This window comes from Cyphomyrmex costatus, unplaced genomic scaffold, assembly GCF_001594065.2.
Source record: "Cyphomyrmex costatus isolate MS0001 unplaced genomic scaffold, Ccosl1.0 scaffold470, whole genome shotgun sequence".
Taxonomy (NCBI): domain Eukaryota; kingdom Metazoa; phylum Arthropoda; class Insecta; order Hymenoptera; family Formicidae; genus Cyphomyrmex; species Cyphomyrmex costatus.
The window spans coordinates 8,089-21,338 of NW_017278967.1; the positions used below are offsets into that span (position 1 = coordinate 8,089).

The following is a 13,250-nucleotide window of genomic DNA, read 5'->3' on the forward strand; positions in this document are numbered from 1 at the left end:
GCGCGATGAAGATCGCTGGTCCCGCAAAATTCAAAGTGGGCGACGCTGTACGCGTGAGCAAATTCAAGACGATCTTTGAGAAGGGTTACACACCAAATTGGACCACGGAGGTGTTTCGAATCGTCAAAGTGCAGCAGACTAATCCCGTGACGTATCTTCTGGAAGATTACTGCGGAAAACCAGTCGCTGGAGGATTCTACGAGTATGAGTTGCATCGCGTCGCTAATCCCGACGTATATCTAGTTGAAAAGGTGTTGCGTAAGAAAGGAGACAAGGTTTATGTGAAATGGTTAGAATTCGATAATTCACACAACTCTTGGATACACAAGGATAGCGTGTTATAAAAAAATAATAATATTTATTACAAATTATATGTAGGTATAAGGATAACGTGTGTTGTAAAAATAATAAATTTATTATAAATTGTACAATTCTTTATATATTTACATATAATAATAAAAGAAACAAAAAAAAATGATGAAATAATGTATACATATTATATTATTTATACATTACCCTACATAACTTACACATATACTATACATTACTTATACATATGTCCACACGTACATCAATACATACATATGTCTATACATACATCAATTCATACATATGTCCACACATACATCAATACATACATACGTCCATACATATTAAATATATAGTATGGCTCATTTTAATCGACGCACCCGAATATCTCCTAAAATACGCCAGCTATAAAAAAATGTTTCAAATAAAAATGGAATGGTGTCGAGGGGGACACGTTTTAGTTACATTGTTTTTTTTCTAAGTGGAGGCGCTAAAAAGATATGAAGGTCACCTCCACTTTTTTAAATGAAATTATGTAATTTTTTATAGATAACGTTATTCCTCTAACTATTTTGCATATAAAAGTATTAAGGTAGAGATACCATTTGATTTATCTCATTATTCTGTTCACAAAAGTATTAAGGCACGATAATCCAAAAGTCAACAGTTTACGAGTTATTTAACATTTTGTGTCAAAATATACCAAAATAAAGTGTAAAATATCTCGAAAACTATTGGTTTTTTGGCATCTCTACTTTAATACTTTTATATGCAAAATAATTAGAGGAATCACGTTATCTAAAAAAAATTACATAATTCCATTTAAAAAAGTGGAGGTTGCGACCGGGCATGAGCACATGCACGTCCGCTCCTTCTGATTCCTTCTCTTGCCCCAGCGGGGGCATTAGTGTGTAAGCCGCATGAGGGCACTTTATTATTATTATCACTAATATAAGCCGCATAATGGCAATCCATTATTATTATTAGTTATTTTAGCTGCATAATGGCATTCATGTTATCATTTGTTAGTTTATTATAGTTTAGGCGATATGCCGAGTTTTGTTTAGCCGTTGAGGCAGATTTATTACGGTTTTCCTTCCTTACCGATACTCGGTAAAAAAGGAAATAATTGACAATTGTTTCTTTTGGGTATATCGTTACCCACCAGAAAAGTTTAATCAACTATACCAGGTACATCTTGGTATAGCCACTGCTATTAAGCAGAGTGATGTCAAATGCCATTATGCGAACTCGAAAACGCCGGGTGCGATCGAGGTAGTTTCATAAAGAGTTCAGACCGATGAAACCACTATTATTAGAAACTATGCCAAAGAAAGTTTACACGGGTCCACGGGAGCCCATAAGCATTCGTTGGATGAGAGTTCAACAACGCCATGAGTAGCGTGTCTAACGAATGCTTATTCCCATGATTAATTAAGGTTACATGGGGCCACGGGAACCCATATTCAGCACTTTGCAGATCTTTGCGCGCCATCAGCGGCAGATCAAAATGAGATTGATTCCTACGAAGGTATGCTGCAGTGCATACGCGGGGCTACGGGAACCCATAAAGATTAAGGATTTATTATTGTATCTCGAGAACGAACCATTAGATTCGGATGAGATTTTGATACGTGTTAAAGGCACATGTAATTAGTAGATATTATAAATATGAAGGTTGGCTAACTATGGGAACCCATAGATATTAATTGTTTATTGAATATCTCGGTAACGAACCATGCGATCGGGATAAAATTTTGATGTGTGCTAGAGGCACATCTTATTAATAGATATTGAAAGCGTCAATGTCGGCTAACTATGGGAACCCATAGATATTAATTGTTTATTGAATATCTCGGTAACGAACCATGCGATCGGGATAAAAATTTGATATGTGCTCGAGGCATATCTTACTAATAGATATTGAGAGTATCAATGTCGGCTAACTATGGGAACCCATAGATATTGATTGTTTATTGAATATCTCGTGAACGAACCAGGCGATCGGGATAAATTTTTGATATGTGCCAGAGGCACATCTTATTAATAGATATTGAGAGTATTAATGTCGGCTAACTATGGGAACCCATAGATATTGATTGTTTATTGAATATCTCGTGAACGAACCAGGCGATCGGGATAAATTTTTGATATGTGCTAGAGGCACATCTTACTAATAGATATTGAGAGTATCAGTGTCGGCTAACTATGGGAACCCATAGATATTGATTGTTTATTGAATATCTCGGTAACGAACCATGCGATCGGGATAAAATTTTGATATGTGCTAGAGGTACATCTTATTAATAGATATTGAAAGTATCAATGTCGGCTAACTATGGGAACCTATAGATATTGATTGTTTATTGAATATCTCGTGAACGAACCAGGCGATCGGGATAAATTTTTGATATGTGCTAGAGGCATATCTTACTAACAGATATTGAGAGTATCAATGTCGGCTAACTATGGGAACCCATAGATATTGATTGTTTATTGAATATCTCGTGAACGAACCAGGCGATCGGGATAAATTTTTGATATGTGCCAGAGGCACATCTTATTAATAGATATTGAGAGTATTAATGTCGGCTAACTATGGGAACCCATAGATATTGATTGTTTATTGAATATCTCGTGAACGAACCAGGCGATCGAGATAAATTTTTGATATGTGCTAGAGGCACATCTTACTAATAGATATTGAGAGTATCAATGTCGGCTAACTATGGGAACCCATAGATATTGATTGTTTATTGAATATCTCGTGAACGAACCAAGCGATCGGGATAAATTTTTGATACGTGTTAGAGGCACTTAGATTATTAGATGGTATAATTATGAGTTTCATGTAACTATGGGAAACCATAGAAATCATTAAATTATTGTATATCTCGAAAACGAATCGTTAGAAAGCGATAAAATTTCGAAAGATGGTGTACCGTAGAGGCAACGATGTGATAATGTTTGGAGAAGGAATTGTAATGAATTAGATGATAATTAATTGATTAAGAATCAAATGCGGATGCGCGCGCACGAGCCAACGGTTCGGAGTAGCGCACACGGCGCGTGCGCAACTCGAAGCTATAAAAGCGACGAGCAGCGTGCGGCCATAGCTTTTTCCTCGCTGACCTCCGAACAGAAAACAAGTCAAGCCTTTGCGAACGATCCGTGGTGATAGCGCGGCGCCGTCAAGTAGAGTTGTCGTGTATCGAGTCGGGACACGACGAATTGAGTTTAGATCGTGCGTGGAAGCGATCAATCCTGATAGGCGATTGTGTTGAACCCATTCGCGTATGCGAGTGATCAATCGGGCCTAGTGCGCGAAACCCACATTGTGTGGAAACGTAGAATAGCGTGCCTCGAAGCGTGTTGCTGGCGAAGGCAGCTAGTTTGTCGATCGTGAACCGGTTTAGTAGTGATTAAAGACTTATCTGTGAGATAGGCGAACCGTTTCTCGATCATTGTACATAGTGCTGTAATATATTGACGATTGATATTTTTACAATAAAGAGTTGTTATGTTGTAAAAGAGTGATTTATTGCACGCACACACACATCGCAAACCTGAAATAACCTTCGTCCTAGGAGGTCAAAGGACGTGGCGACCGAGAAATAATAAAATTACAAAGGACCGAAACTTGAAATTCCATTTGTCCGATTATAAAGAGCGGAAAAATAAGAAAGTCATCGGATTTCTAAGAAACACCGCCCCGAATTTCGCATTGTCCGGTCACAAGGTGACCTTCATTTTTTTAGCGTCTCCACTTAAAAAAAAAATGTAATTAAAACGTGTCCCCCTCGACACCATTCCGTTTTTATTTGAAACATTTTTTTATAGCTGGCGTATTTTAGGAGATATTCGGGTGCGTCGATTAAAATGAGCCATACATATATTATACATACAATACAAAAGTTTTATTTACACCGGTAATGTCCCCATGGCAGCGTATTGGTGGAATCTGGTATGATATACCGTTTATCATCATGCGGACTTAGAGCGATTTTCGTTTTGGATATCGTGTATACTTCGTGCAACTTTGATCTAATGCATGACTGCTTGCGCGTCATCTCGATTGTATCATTGAGACATCGCGTGTAATCCTCAAATGTTATGGATCTCGCTACAATGTTGCTCTTGACACCTTTCGCCTTCTTCGTGTCCTTCTTTCCTTGTACACGTAAAGCATACATTTTCGCTCTAAGCCCAACGAATTCGCTCATGATCGCGCCGTTGTTCTCGTCTTTGATAAGACCCGGTACTTTCTTATTTACTAGCGGAATACCATATGCATTGTCGATCGCGTAATCGCTAGTGTCAAATCTACTGATATCGCGTTTTATAATTTCATATACATCGTCACATTCTACATGATAAATTAAACTGTCAGTATCGGTATACATAATTTTGCATTTTTCGCAAAACAGCGGTGCCATATATTCGTGGTGAAATTCGTACAAACAAGTCTTGGATATATCGAGGATACACATACCCACGTATATCGATTTGTCGAACTTCACCTCGAGTTTACGCAGTTCTATCGCGACCAGATTTTCTGAAAAAATGCTACGACTGTGAAAATTCGGTTTCGCGATCATTGCTTCTGCACCGTATCTCCCCACCCATTTTGTTAATAATTTTACGTCGACGCGATCGCGCACATTCTCCATGGTTTTACCAAAAACCGCGTTATTCATAAGTTTGTACAAATTTTTCTCGAAATCATTCTTAGCCAAAGTTTTAAATTTCACTTTTAGTTCTATGTAATCGCGAAGCCTTGGAGATTGTGCGAATCGTAGTATGCGATGGATCTTTGTGATACGGAGACCGTGACGAGTACATTGTTGCAGGTTGCGATAATGTATGACATACCGCTGCTTATCGCACAATGTTGCGAGGAGCTTGTCTTCACGCTTACCGGGTGGTTTCTCGCGCGTCGGGCAAAACGGTAGATCCGCGTGAACGTCATGAAGATGTTGCGGACACACCAAGTCCACCTCGAGAATATAGCCTGTCGGTGAATTGAGCGCGACGGTCGTAACATCAAAATTTTCTACATCGTCGACCCATTGAAAATCAGCGTATGGCAATGGTTGACACATTGCCCAACCGTACAAGTTGTTGACGTCATAATACATCAAGTACGTCGACGGTTTCGACGGATCATACGATTGCATATACTTGTTGTTAGCCTGTGCATATCTGTTCGAACACTGACTCAAACCGCCACGTATACCGCGTTCGATGAAAAGAACTATGTCAACGTCGGTAAGAAGTTCGAAATTGACGCGAGTATGTTTTAACATGGCATCCCACGTGAAGCCCGGTAAAGTATAATAATACGCGGGGTCGAGCTCGTAACTCGCAACGCAACTATCTCGAAAATTCTCAGAATTGTCAGCCAACAACAAAACGTCCGTTTTTAAATATAAGTCACTGTATTCGCCGAGGGTTCGAATGGAGAACTGCTGCCATACGTTCAAGGCGTGCGCGTAATCACTCTCAGATACCGTACTATCCGTCAATGAACTGTAAAACGATTCGCGAGGTGGTAAGCATGTATCATCTAGTTTTTCAACACTGTCAATGTACTCGTACGGAAATATACCTTTTCGAGTCAATAAGTCGAAATTTTCTGCAGATAAATTACAAAATTCATGTTGCCCTACCCGTAGCTTATCCTTGCTGAGAAAAGATGCTAATTTTTCTAAACTTGAGGCGAGAAATTTATATGAATCTGTAAAACGTAATTGTATGCAATTTTTTTTATCATCTATGGTGCTGTCGACGTGTTTGCTAAATGAGATGTACTTTTCCTTTGTTATCGGTAAATGATTAACGCGTCCTTCGTACGCTGTAGCTATTTCTTTGATAATAAAATGAGCATCGTATCCTGATAAATTATGGAAGACTACGGGTATGCAATGCGAATCTTTATAATTTAAATTATAATTTGAATGCGCGGGGCCTCTGTATCGCCCGGTCAAATAGCAATGATCGCGTGCTCGCTTGTCGTCTTTCGCGAACGATTTTTCGCACACGTGACAGTGCGTGGCGCTGTTAAATTTTTGCCAGTCATTGCGTGTAAAATCTGCCATGGGAACATGGGTCGAAATTATAGTCTTTACATTATGTGCTAAATTTTTCAATTCGTCCGCGAACCACGATATACAATTATTATCGCGACGAAACTTATAATAAGACAGTGAGCTGTCGTAGGAACAATAAACGTAATACCCTATACTAAATACCTTTTTTGTGAACTGACGAGGCGTGACAGGTTCTTGATCAGGACGAAATGCCCCACGTTTTTGTCCCGCGTATCCTCCACGTTACCATCCCGAGGATTCTCTACGTACAACAGATTGACGTGTTTCTTCTTCTTGCCATCGGTGAGCCGTAACGGAAGAATTTCGTTCTCGATGGTGTATACGTTGACGGAAATGTCCTTTAAAGCTTCAAATTTCTTAATTTGATTCAATGTCATCGGAAACTCAATGTTCGTGAGATTGAGCACTGTTCCATAATGAGGGTATGATGACGTTCGCTCCGTATTTTTCGTAATTGGATATAATATGGATTTTTCCCATAAAATATATCGTTTAATTAACTAGTCTTTAAAAATTCTATCTCTAAAGATCTAAGAGGTACCATCCTTATACACTTATTTAATTCTAATGACATGTATCTTTTGTATGTATATATTAACTTACCTTTTTAAAAAAAAAGGTAGAAAAAAGCGCTAAGAGTGGGTGCTGCTGGTCAAAAAACAATTTGGGCCAGTTTCACCAACGTCAATTACTTAATCGACTGTGAAACTGACCAATCACACTTGCTGTTTAGCAGAACCATCTCTAAAAACCTACGTGATTATATCCTTATTTACTTAATTCTAATGACATGCATCATTTGTATAAAAGATTTGATATCAATAGTCGGCGCCAAGTTAAATTCTAATCTTTAAAAACCTACGTGGTATTATCCTTATTACTTACTTAAATTAATGACATGTATCATTTGTATAAAAGATTTGATATCAATAGTCGGCGCCAAGTTATACTACCTTATTACTTACTTAATTTTAATGACATTTGTCATTTGTATACAAGATTTGATATCAACAGTCGGCGCCAAGTTAAATTCTAAATTAAAAAGTAAAACACAAATGGTACCTTTAATCTTTAAGAACCCATATAGTACTATTATTTAAATTCCACTAAATTAAAAAGTAAAACCTAATTGGAATTATCCTTATCTTCATACAATGAAACCTAAGTATATGCCTTTGTATTCTTATTAAAAGATCTTTCTATTCGAAACCAAGTGATTTAATTCTTCTTTAAAAAAATTATATCACAATTAATTTTTAAAAACAAAATGAGAAAGTTTATTTAAATAGAAAAATTTTTTATGTGAAAACACTTCGCGCTGCTAGAGCGAATAAGAAAAACAATGAAAACTATCTAAAAGCTATAATAATTAATACAAATATATGTAAAGATAATGATAATTTAAAAATTTTAGTAAACATATTCTAATTGTTACATTTAATAAATACAGCTTACTTTTCTTTTTTTATGTATTTCACTCGCATATACTGTACGCGAATATACATATACAGACTGCATACTTTAACTCTCGTAGTTTCTAATCTCTTTTATACAAAATGTTACATCCATATATAATTTTATTATGAAGTTATTATATTGGGATTGAGATACAATTCACTCGCACATACATATACACGAATATATACACACTAAATACTTTAATTTTCATGAAAATGTTTCTTATCTTTATTATTATATTTTAATACATCGAGATCGAGAACTAGCAGCGCGAAGTGTTTTTACATAAAAAATTTTCTATTTAAATAAACTTTTCATTTTGTTTTTAAAAATTAATTGTGATATAATTTTTTTAAAGAAGAATTAAATCACTTGGTTTCGAATAGGAAGATCTTTTAACCCCTGTCGATGACGGCTATAGCCGCAAAAATAAAAGTGGCCAAGAATGCGCATGACGGCTATAGCCGCAACGTAAAATAAACCTAGTAAAACTTCCCGAATTGGCTTGAAACTTGTTACTCAGGGGTTTTTGGGGTCGCTGATTACGAATCCGAAGTCAGATTTACAAAATTCAAAATGGCGGATCCAATATGGCGGAACAAAATTACAAAAAAGTTCAGAACTCGCTTGAAACTTGTTACTCGGGGGTCTTTGGGGTCGCTAATTTCGAATCCGAAGTCAGATTTACAAAATTCAAAATGGCGAATCCAATATGGCGAAACAAAATTACAAAAAGATCTGTTTTTCATGCAATTCGGTACCCCAATGTTTTTTGGGTCTTTGAATCCGAATATGACATAAAAATTTTAAAATGGGGGATTGAATATGGCGCTTTCAAATAAAAAGTGTATCCATACTAGTAGTAGTAGTAGTAGTAGTTAGTTGCAGGTGGTCTTTATTAGCCCATTTACGCGACCTAGATCCGTGGGGTTCCTTTGTCGCTCCCTGCTTTTTTCCATAGGTCATTCAGTCAATCCCAGCCTCGTGTCGCTTACCAGACTTATTAGACTGCTGACCTTCGCATTTTCAAAATCCTTGGGTGTCATAAACATATGTTCCCAGGATTTGTACCTTTTACAAGCGAGTGCAGGGCATCGGCACAATAAGTGCAGGTTGTCCTCGCTTTCTTCTCCACATAGCCGGCATTCTTTCTGCTCCGCTAGTCTTAGATTGAATAGATGTGCTCTGAGGGGCAAGTGTCCTGTCAGTAGGCCTATGCCACTTCTCAGTTTAGTCTTTCCCATAGCCAGCAACTCTCTGGTTCTTGCTAGGTTTGGAGATCTCATGAGTTGTTTGGCTCGTTTACAGCCCTCTGCCCCCTTCCAGGAGTTCGAGTGCTCCCGTTCAAGCCATTCTTTGATTATTTTCGTTCCTGCTGAAAATGGGACTCCGACGATCCTTTCAGCCGGGGCCTTTTCAGTACCCTGTTTTGCCAGCTCGTCCGCTCCCTCATTTCCAGGTATCCCCTGATGTCCAGGGACCCATACTAAGGTTACTTTGTTAGTTGCCCCTAGTGTTGTGAGTGCTTGCATGCAGTCCCATACCACAGATGATTCTGTGGAGGTTCTTGCAAGTGCTTCGTTAGCTGCTCTGCTATCAGTGTAAATATTTATTTGTTTTCTGCTTTTCCCCTTTAGCAGGAGTTCCGCACATTTCTGGATGGCCAGCACTTCAGCTTGAAACACTGTGGCCAGCTCACCCATTGGTATGCTTACCTTGTGGTTGATATTGGGCCCATAAATACCTGCCCCATATCGTCCGTTTGCTCCCGATCCATCCGTGAACCAAGTGTCCACATCTGGATTGGCTTTATAGTCATGCTTGCTCCAGTCCTCCCTAGTCGGTATTTGAACTTTGAAATTCTTCACCAACTGATGTCTTCTGGGGATCCTGTCTTGTTTTAGATTGAAAGGGTGTCTGTCAGAAAGTCCCAGTCTTGTGTGACCGGTCCTGGTTTCCTTCCACTCACCCTGACATCTTAATCTGTATGCTGTTTGCCTGGCTGTGTATTTAATCACCTGGTTTAGGGGCGGAATACTGAGTGCTATTTGCAGCGCCTCAGTTGGTGCAGTATTCATGGCCCCCGCTGCAGCCCTTAGGTATCCTCCCTGTAGGCTTTTAAGCAGATTCCGTGCCTCCACCTTTTCCGCCCTTAACCACCAGACAACTGCTGCATACGTGAGTCTTGGTAACAATACCATCTTGTATAGCCATAAGGCTGTCCTGAGGTTTAGTCCCCAGTTCTTTCCCATGGCTCTCCTGCACGCCCACATAGAGGTGTAGAATTTCTTCCTCTTTTCCTCGAGGTGTGGTTTCCAGCTCAATTTGGGGTCTAATAGGACCCCCAAATATTTTACTGAATTTACATAATTTATTTCCTTTCCCCAGAGCCTTAATGTCTCAATGGGTTCCGGTTTGTATTTTCTGGTGAAGATCATGGCCGAGGTCTTTGTGGGGTTTACCATCAGTCCCCTCGTCCTACACCAGTTTTGTACAATTGCCAAGGCTTCGTCCATCCGTTCCTTGAGTGTTGAGAGGAAATTACCTCTGGTGATAATGGCCACGTCGTCCGCGTATCCGTAGATTTCGAAGCCTGATTTCTTCAGTTTTGTGAGGAGTTCATCCACCACCAGGCACCACAGCAGGGGTGACAGCACCCCCCCCTGCGGGCAGCCCGCCGCCGGCCTCCCCTCAACTGAGTTGTTACCATGATTGACGGTCAGTCTTCTGCCCTTCAACATGTTTTGAGTCCAGTCAATCAGTGATTCTGGAGCGTTAAATCTGTTCATGGCGTCTTTAATCGACGTATTTGAGGTGCTATCAAAAGCCCCCTCAATGTCAATGAAGACACCTATTGCATATCCTTTTGCAGCCATCTGAACTTCAACCCCGCTCACAAGGTGATGCAGGGCAGTATCCGTAGATCTGCCCTCCCTATAAGCGTACTGTGATGGGTTCAGTGGCTTTGCAAGAAGGTAGAAGTCTTTCAGATGCCTATCAATGAGCCTCTCCAGCATCTTTAAGATGAAGGATGTGAGGCTGATAGGTCTGTAGTCCTTGGCCATCACATGGCCATTTTTGCCTGGTTTTGGTATGAATACCACTCTGGTGTCACTCCAGGCTTTCGGAACGTGTCTCAGTGCTATGCTAGCTCTGAGCACCCTCGTTAGGGGGCCTACTAGGGCCCTCCTACCCTCCCTGAGTAGAACAGGGTAGATGCCGTCTGGTCCTGGAGTCTTGTATGGTTCGAAGGTCTTGATAGCCCATTCTACTCCCTCAGGAGTCACCACCTTGGCTGCCAGTGTCCAGTCTCTTGGTTTATGTTTTTCCCCGGGTTTCCTGGTTTCCTGTTGAAATTCACAGTAACCTTCCTGGAACCCTGGGAAGTGTGTAGACATAAGGTGTTTTAAACTTTCCTCTACTGTCTCGGTGTAATTTCCGTTTGGGAGTTTAAGACATCCCAATCGTAGGTTGTTGTCTTTGCTGAGGATTCTGTTTAGCCTGGATGCTTCTGAAGCACTCTCAATGCCTTTACAGAAATCCCTCCAGCTTTTCCTTTTCGCAATAATTATTGCTTTGCTATAGCCGCGTTGGGCGTTTCTATACACTTCCCAATCAGCTGTTGAGTTTCTCCTCCTTGCTTTGTTGAAGAGTCTTCTTACCTCCAACCTGTGCTTCGAAAGCTCCTTGCTCCACCAGGGAGTTTTGGTTTTAGAGTATTTCGGCCTCTCCGGGCAGTTACCTTCATAGGCTTCTTTTATCGCGTCACTTACAAACTGCGCCGCGTATTCTAGATTTTCTTCTGAGTGAAATCTGTTCGGGGCTTTCTTCAGGATGGCCTCCAGGTCCATCCTATAGCCCTCCCAGTTTGTAGTCCTAGGGTTTCGACCCCATTCTTTATTCCCCATATGTCTGAGATTGTAGCGAACCTGCCTGTGGTCAGAACCCGAGGGCTCTCCAGAGACTCTCCAGTCCCGCACCAGGTCCGCCACTCCCCCAGTACTGATGGTGATGTCTAGTACCTCTTGTTTTCTGCAGTCCATGAAGGTGGGTACCGTTCCTCTGTTAAGGATCATCAGACTGGCGTCCATAATGAATTTGTGGAGGCTCTCTCCCCTCGGGTTTATGTTCGTGCTCCCCCACCCTACATGGTGGGAGTTTGCATCACAGCCCAATAGGAGTTCAAGCCCCCTCTCCTTCGCGTAGGACACCAGTTCTCTTACCTTTTTAGGTGGTGGTTCTTCTTGGGAGTCATAGGGCATGTAAACTGACCCTATGAGTAGATCCAAGTACTTGTCCTCGTCGTAGTCCACCCTTGTCCGTATAACAGTGGTGTCTCCGTCGCTGAGCTGTGACATAAAAATAGCATTTAGTCCCTTAGTTACAATACAGGTCCTAATTTTGTTCTGAGTGACTGCTTTATAAATAGTACCACAGCCACTCAGACCAATTACAGCCTTATTCAGGAGCCAAGGCTCCTGAATTATTGCTATTGCTGTCTGCATCACAGCCATGCTCCTGGCTAAAATCGCCGAGGCGCCTTTGCTGTGATGCAAGTTAATTTGTACTATTGGTACTGCGAGTCCCGCCATTTCTAAGCCGACCCGCTCGCACCGGCAGTCACCCCTCCTTGCGTTCTTTATCAAGCAACCTTACGGTTGCCCGACCCAGCCCGCAGAAGGGTTTAAAACCACAGGTCTTTAGGACCTCCAGCGAGCGATCGCCGATCAGAGCAGCGAAGTGGGCGCTTTTCGCGTCCCTACTTTCGCTCCCCCTAACGACGACCCACTCCCTGGCGCCCAGACCCGTGTTTTGTCTGTCGAGAAGCTTTATAGCTTCCTCGACAACCAAATCTGACACCTCCACATGTACCACCACCCGATGGCGCATAGGTAGTTCCCCGGCCGGTAGCACATGCAGAGCAGTGCCTCCGATCTTAATCACGGTGGAAAGGCTTTTCAGCCAATCCACCGTCTGCTGGTTGGCGCAGTTGAAAATAACTGCGCCATCCCTCTCCCAGGTGCCAGTGAAGGTGGGCGCCATCCCATCCTCGGGAAGTTCGAGGATGTGCTTCCTGACCAGTCGCCTGATCTCCCCCCTCTCACTGGAACCCAGTTTTTTCTCAGGATAGCCTTCTGGAACAAAGGCCATCCTGATCATACCCTTAGTCGTCCGGGCATACGACCCTTGGTCAGTGACCTTGGGTTTCTTGCCCGGGCGATACTCAGTCGGACTGGGCGTCTGGTGCACCGGTCTGGAACGCTTCTGCGTTCTCACAGCCGCACCACCCTCCCCGCCCGGGGTATTTGAAGGAGAGATGGCTTTTTCAGCCCTCGCCTTCTCCTTATTGTAGCGGCGCCTTGCAGCCCCACT

General features: G+C 41.4%; 1 protein-coding gene across 1 annotated transcript; it reads right to left on the bottom strand.

Moving 5' to 3' along the window:
• Positions 1-4,226: 4,226 nt before the first annotated feature.
• LOC108777842 (uncharacterized) lies at positions 4,227-8,843 on the bottom strand. Its single transcript, XM_018544823.1, has 3 exons — positions 8,735-8,843; positions 6,646-6,825; positions 4,227-6,046 (listed from the first exon to the last, which is right to left on the bottom strand). The coding sequence occupies exons 1-3, from the start codon at positions 8,841-8,843 to the stop codon at positions 4,227-4,229; spliced, it is 2,109 nt and encodes a 702-aa protein (XP_018400325.1).
• Between the last annotated feature and the right edge of the window lie 4,407 nt (positions 8,844-13,250).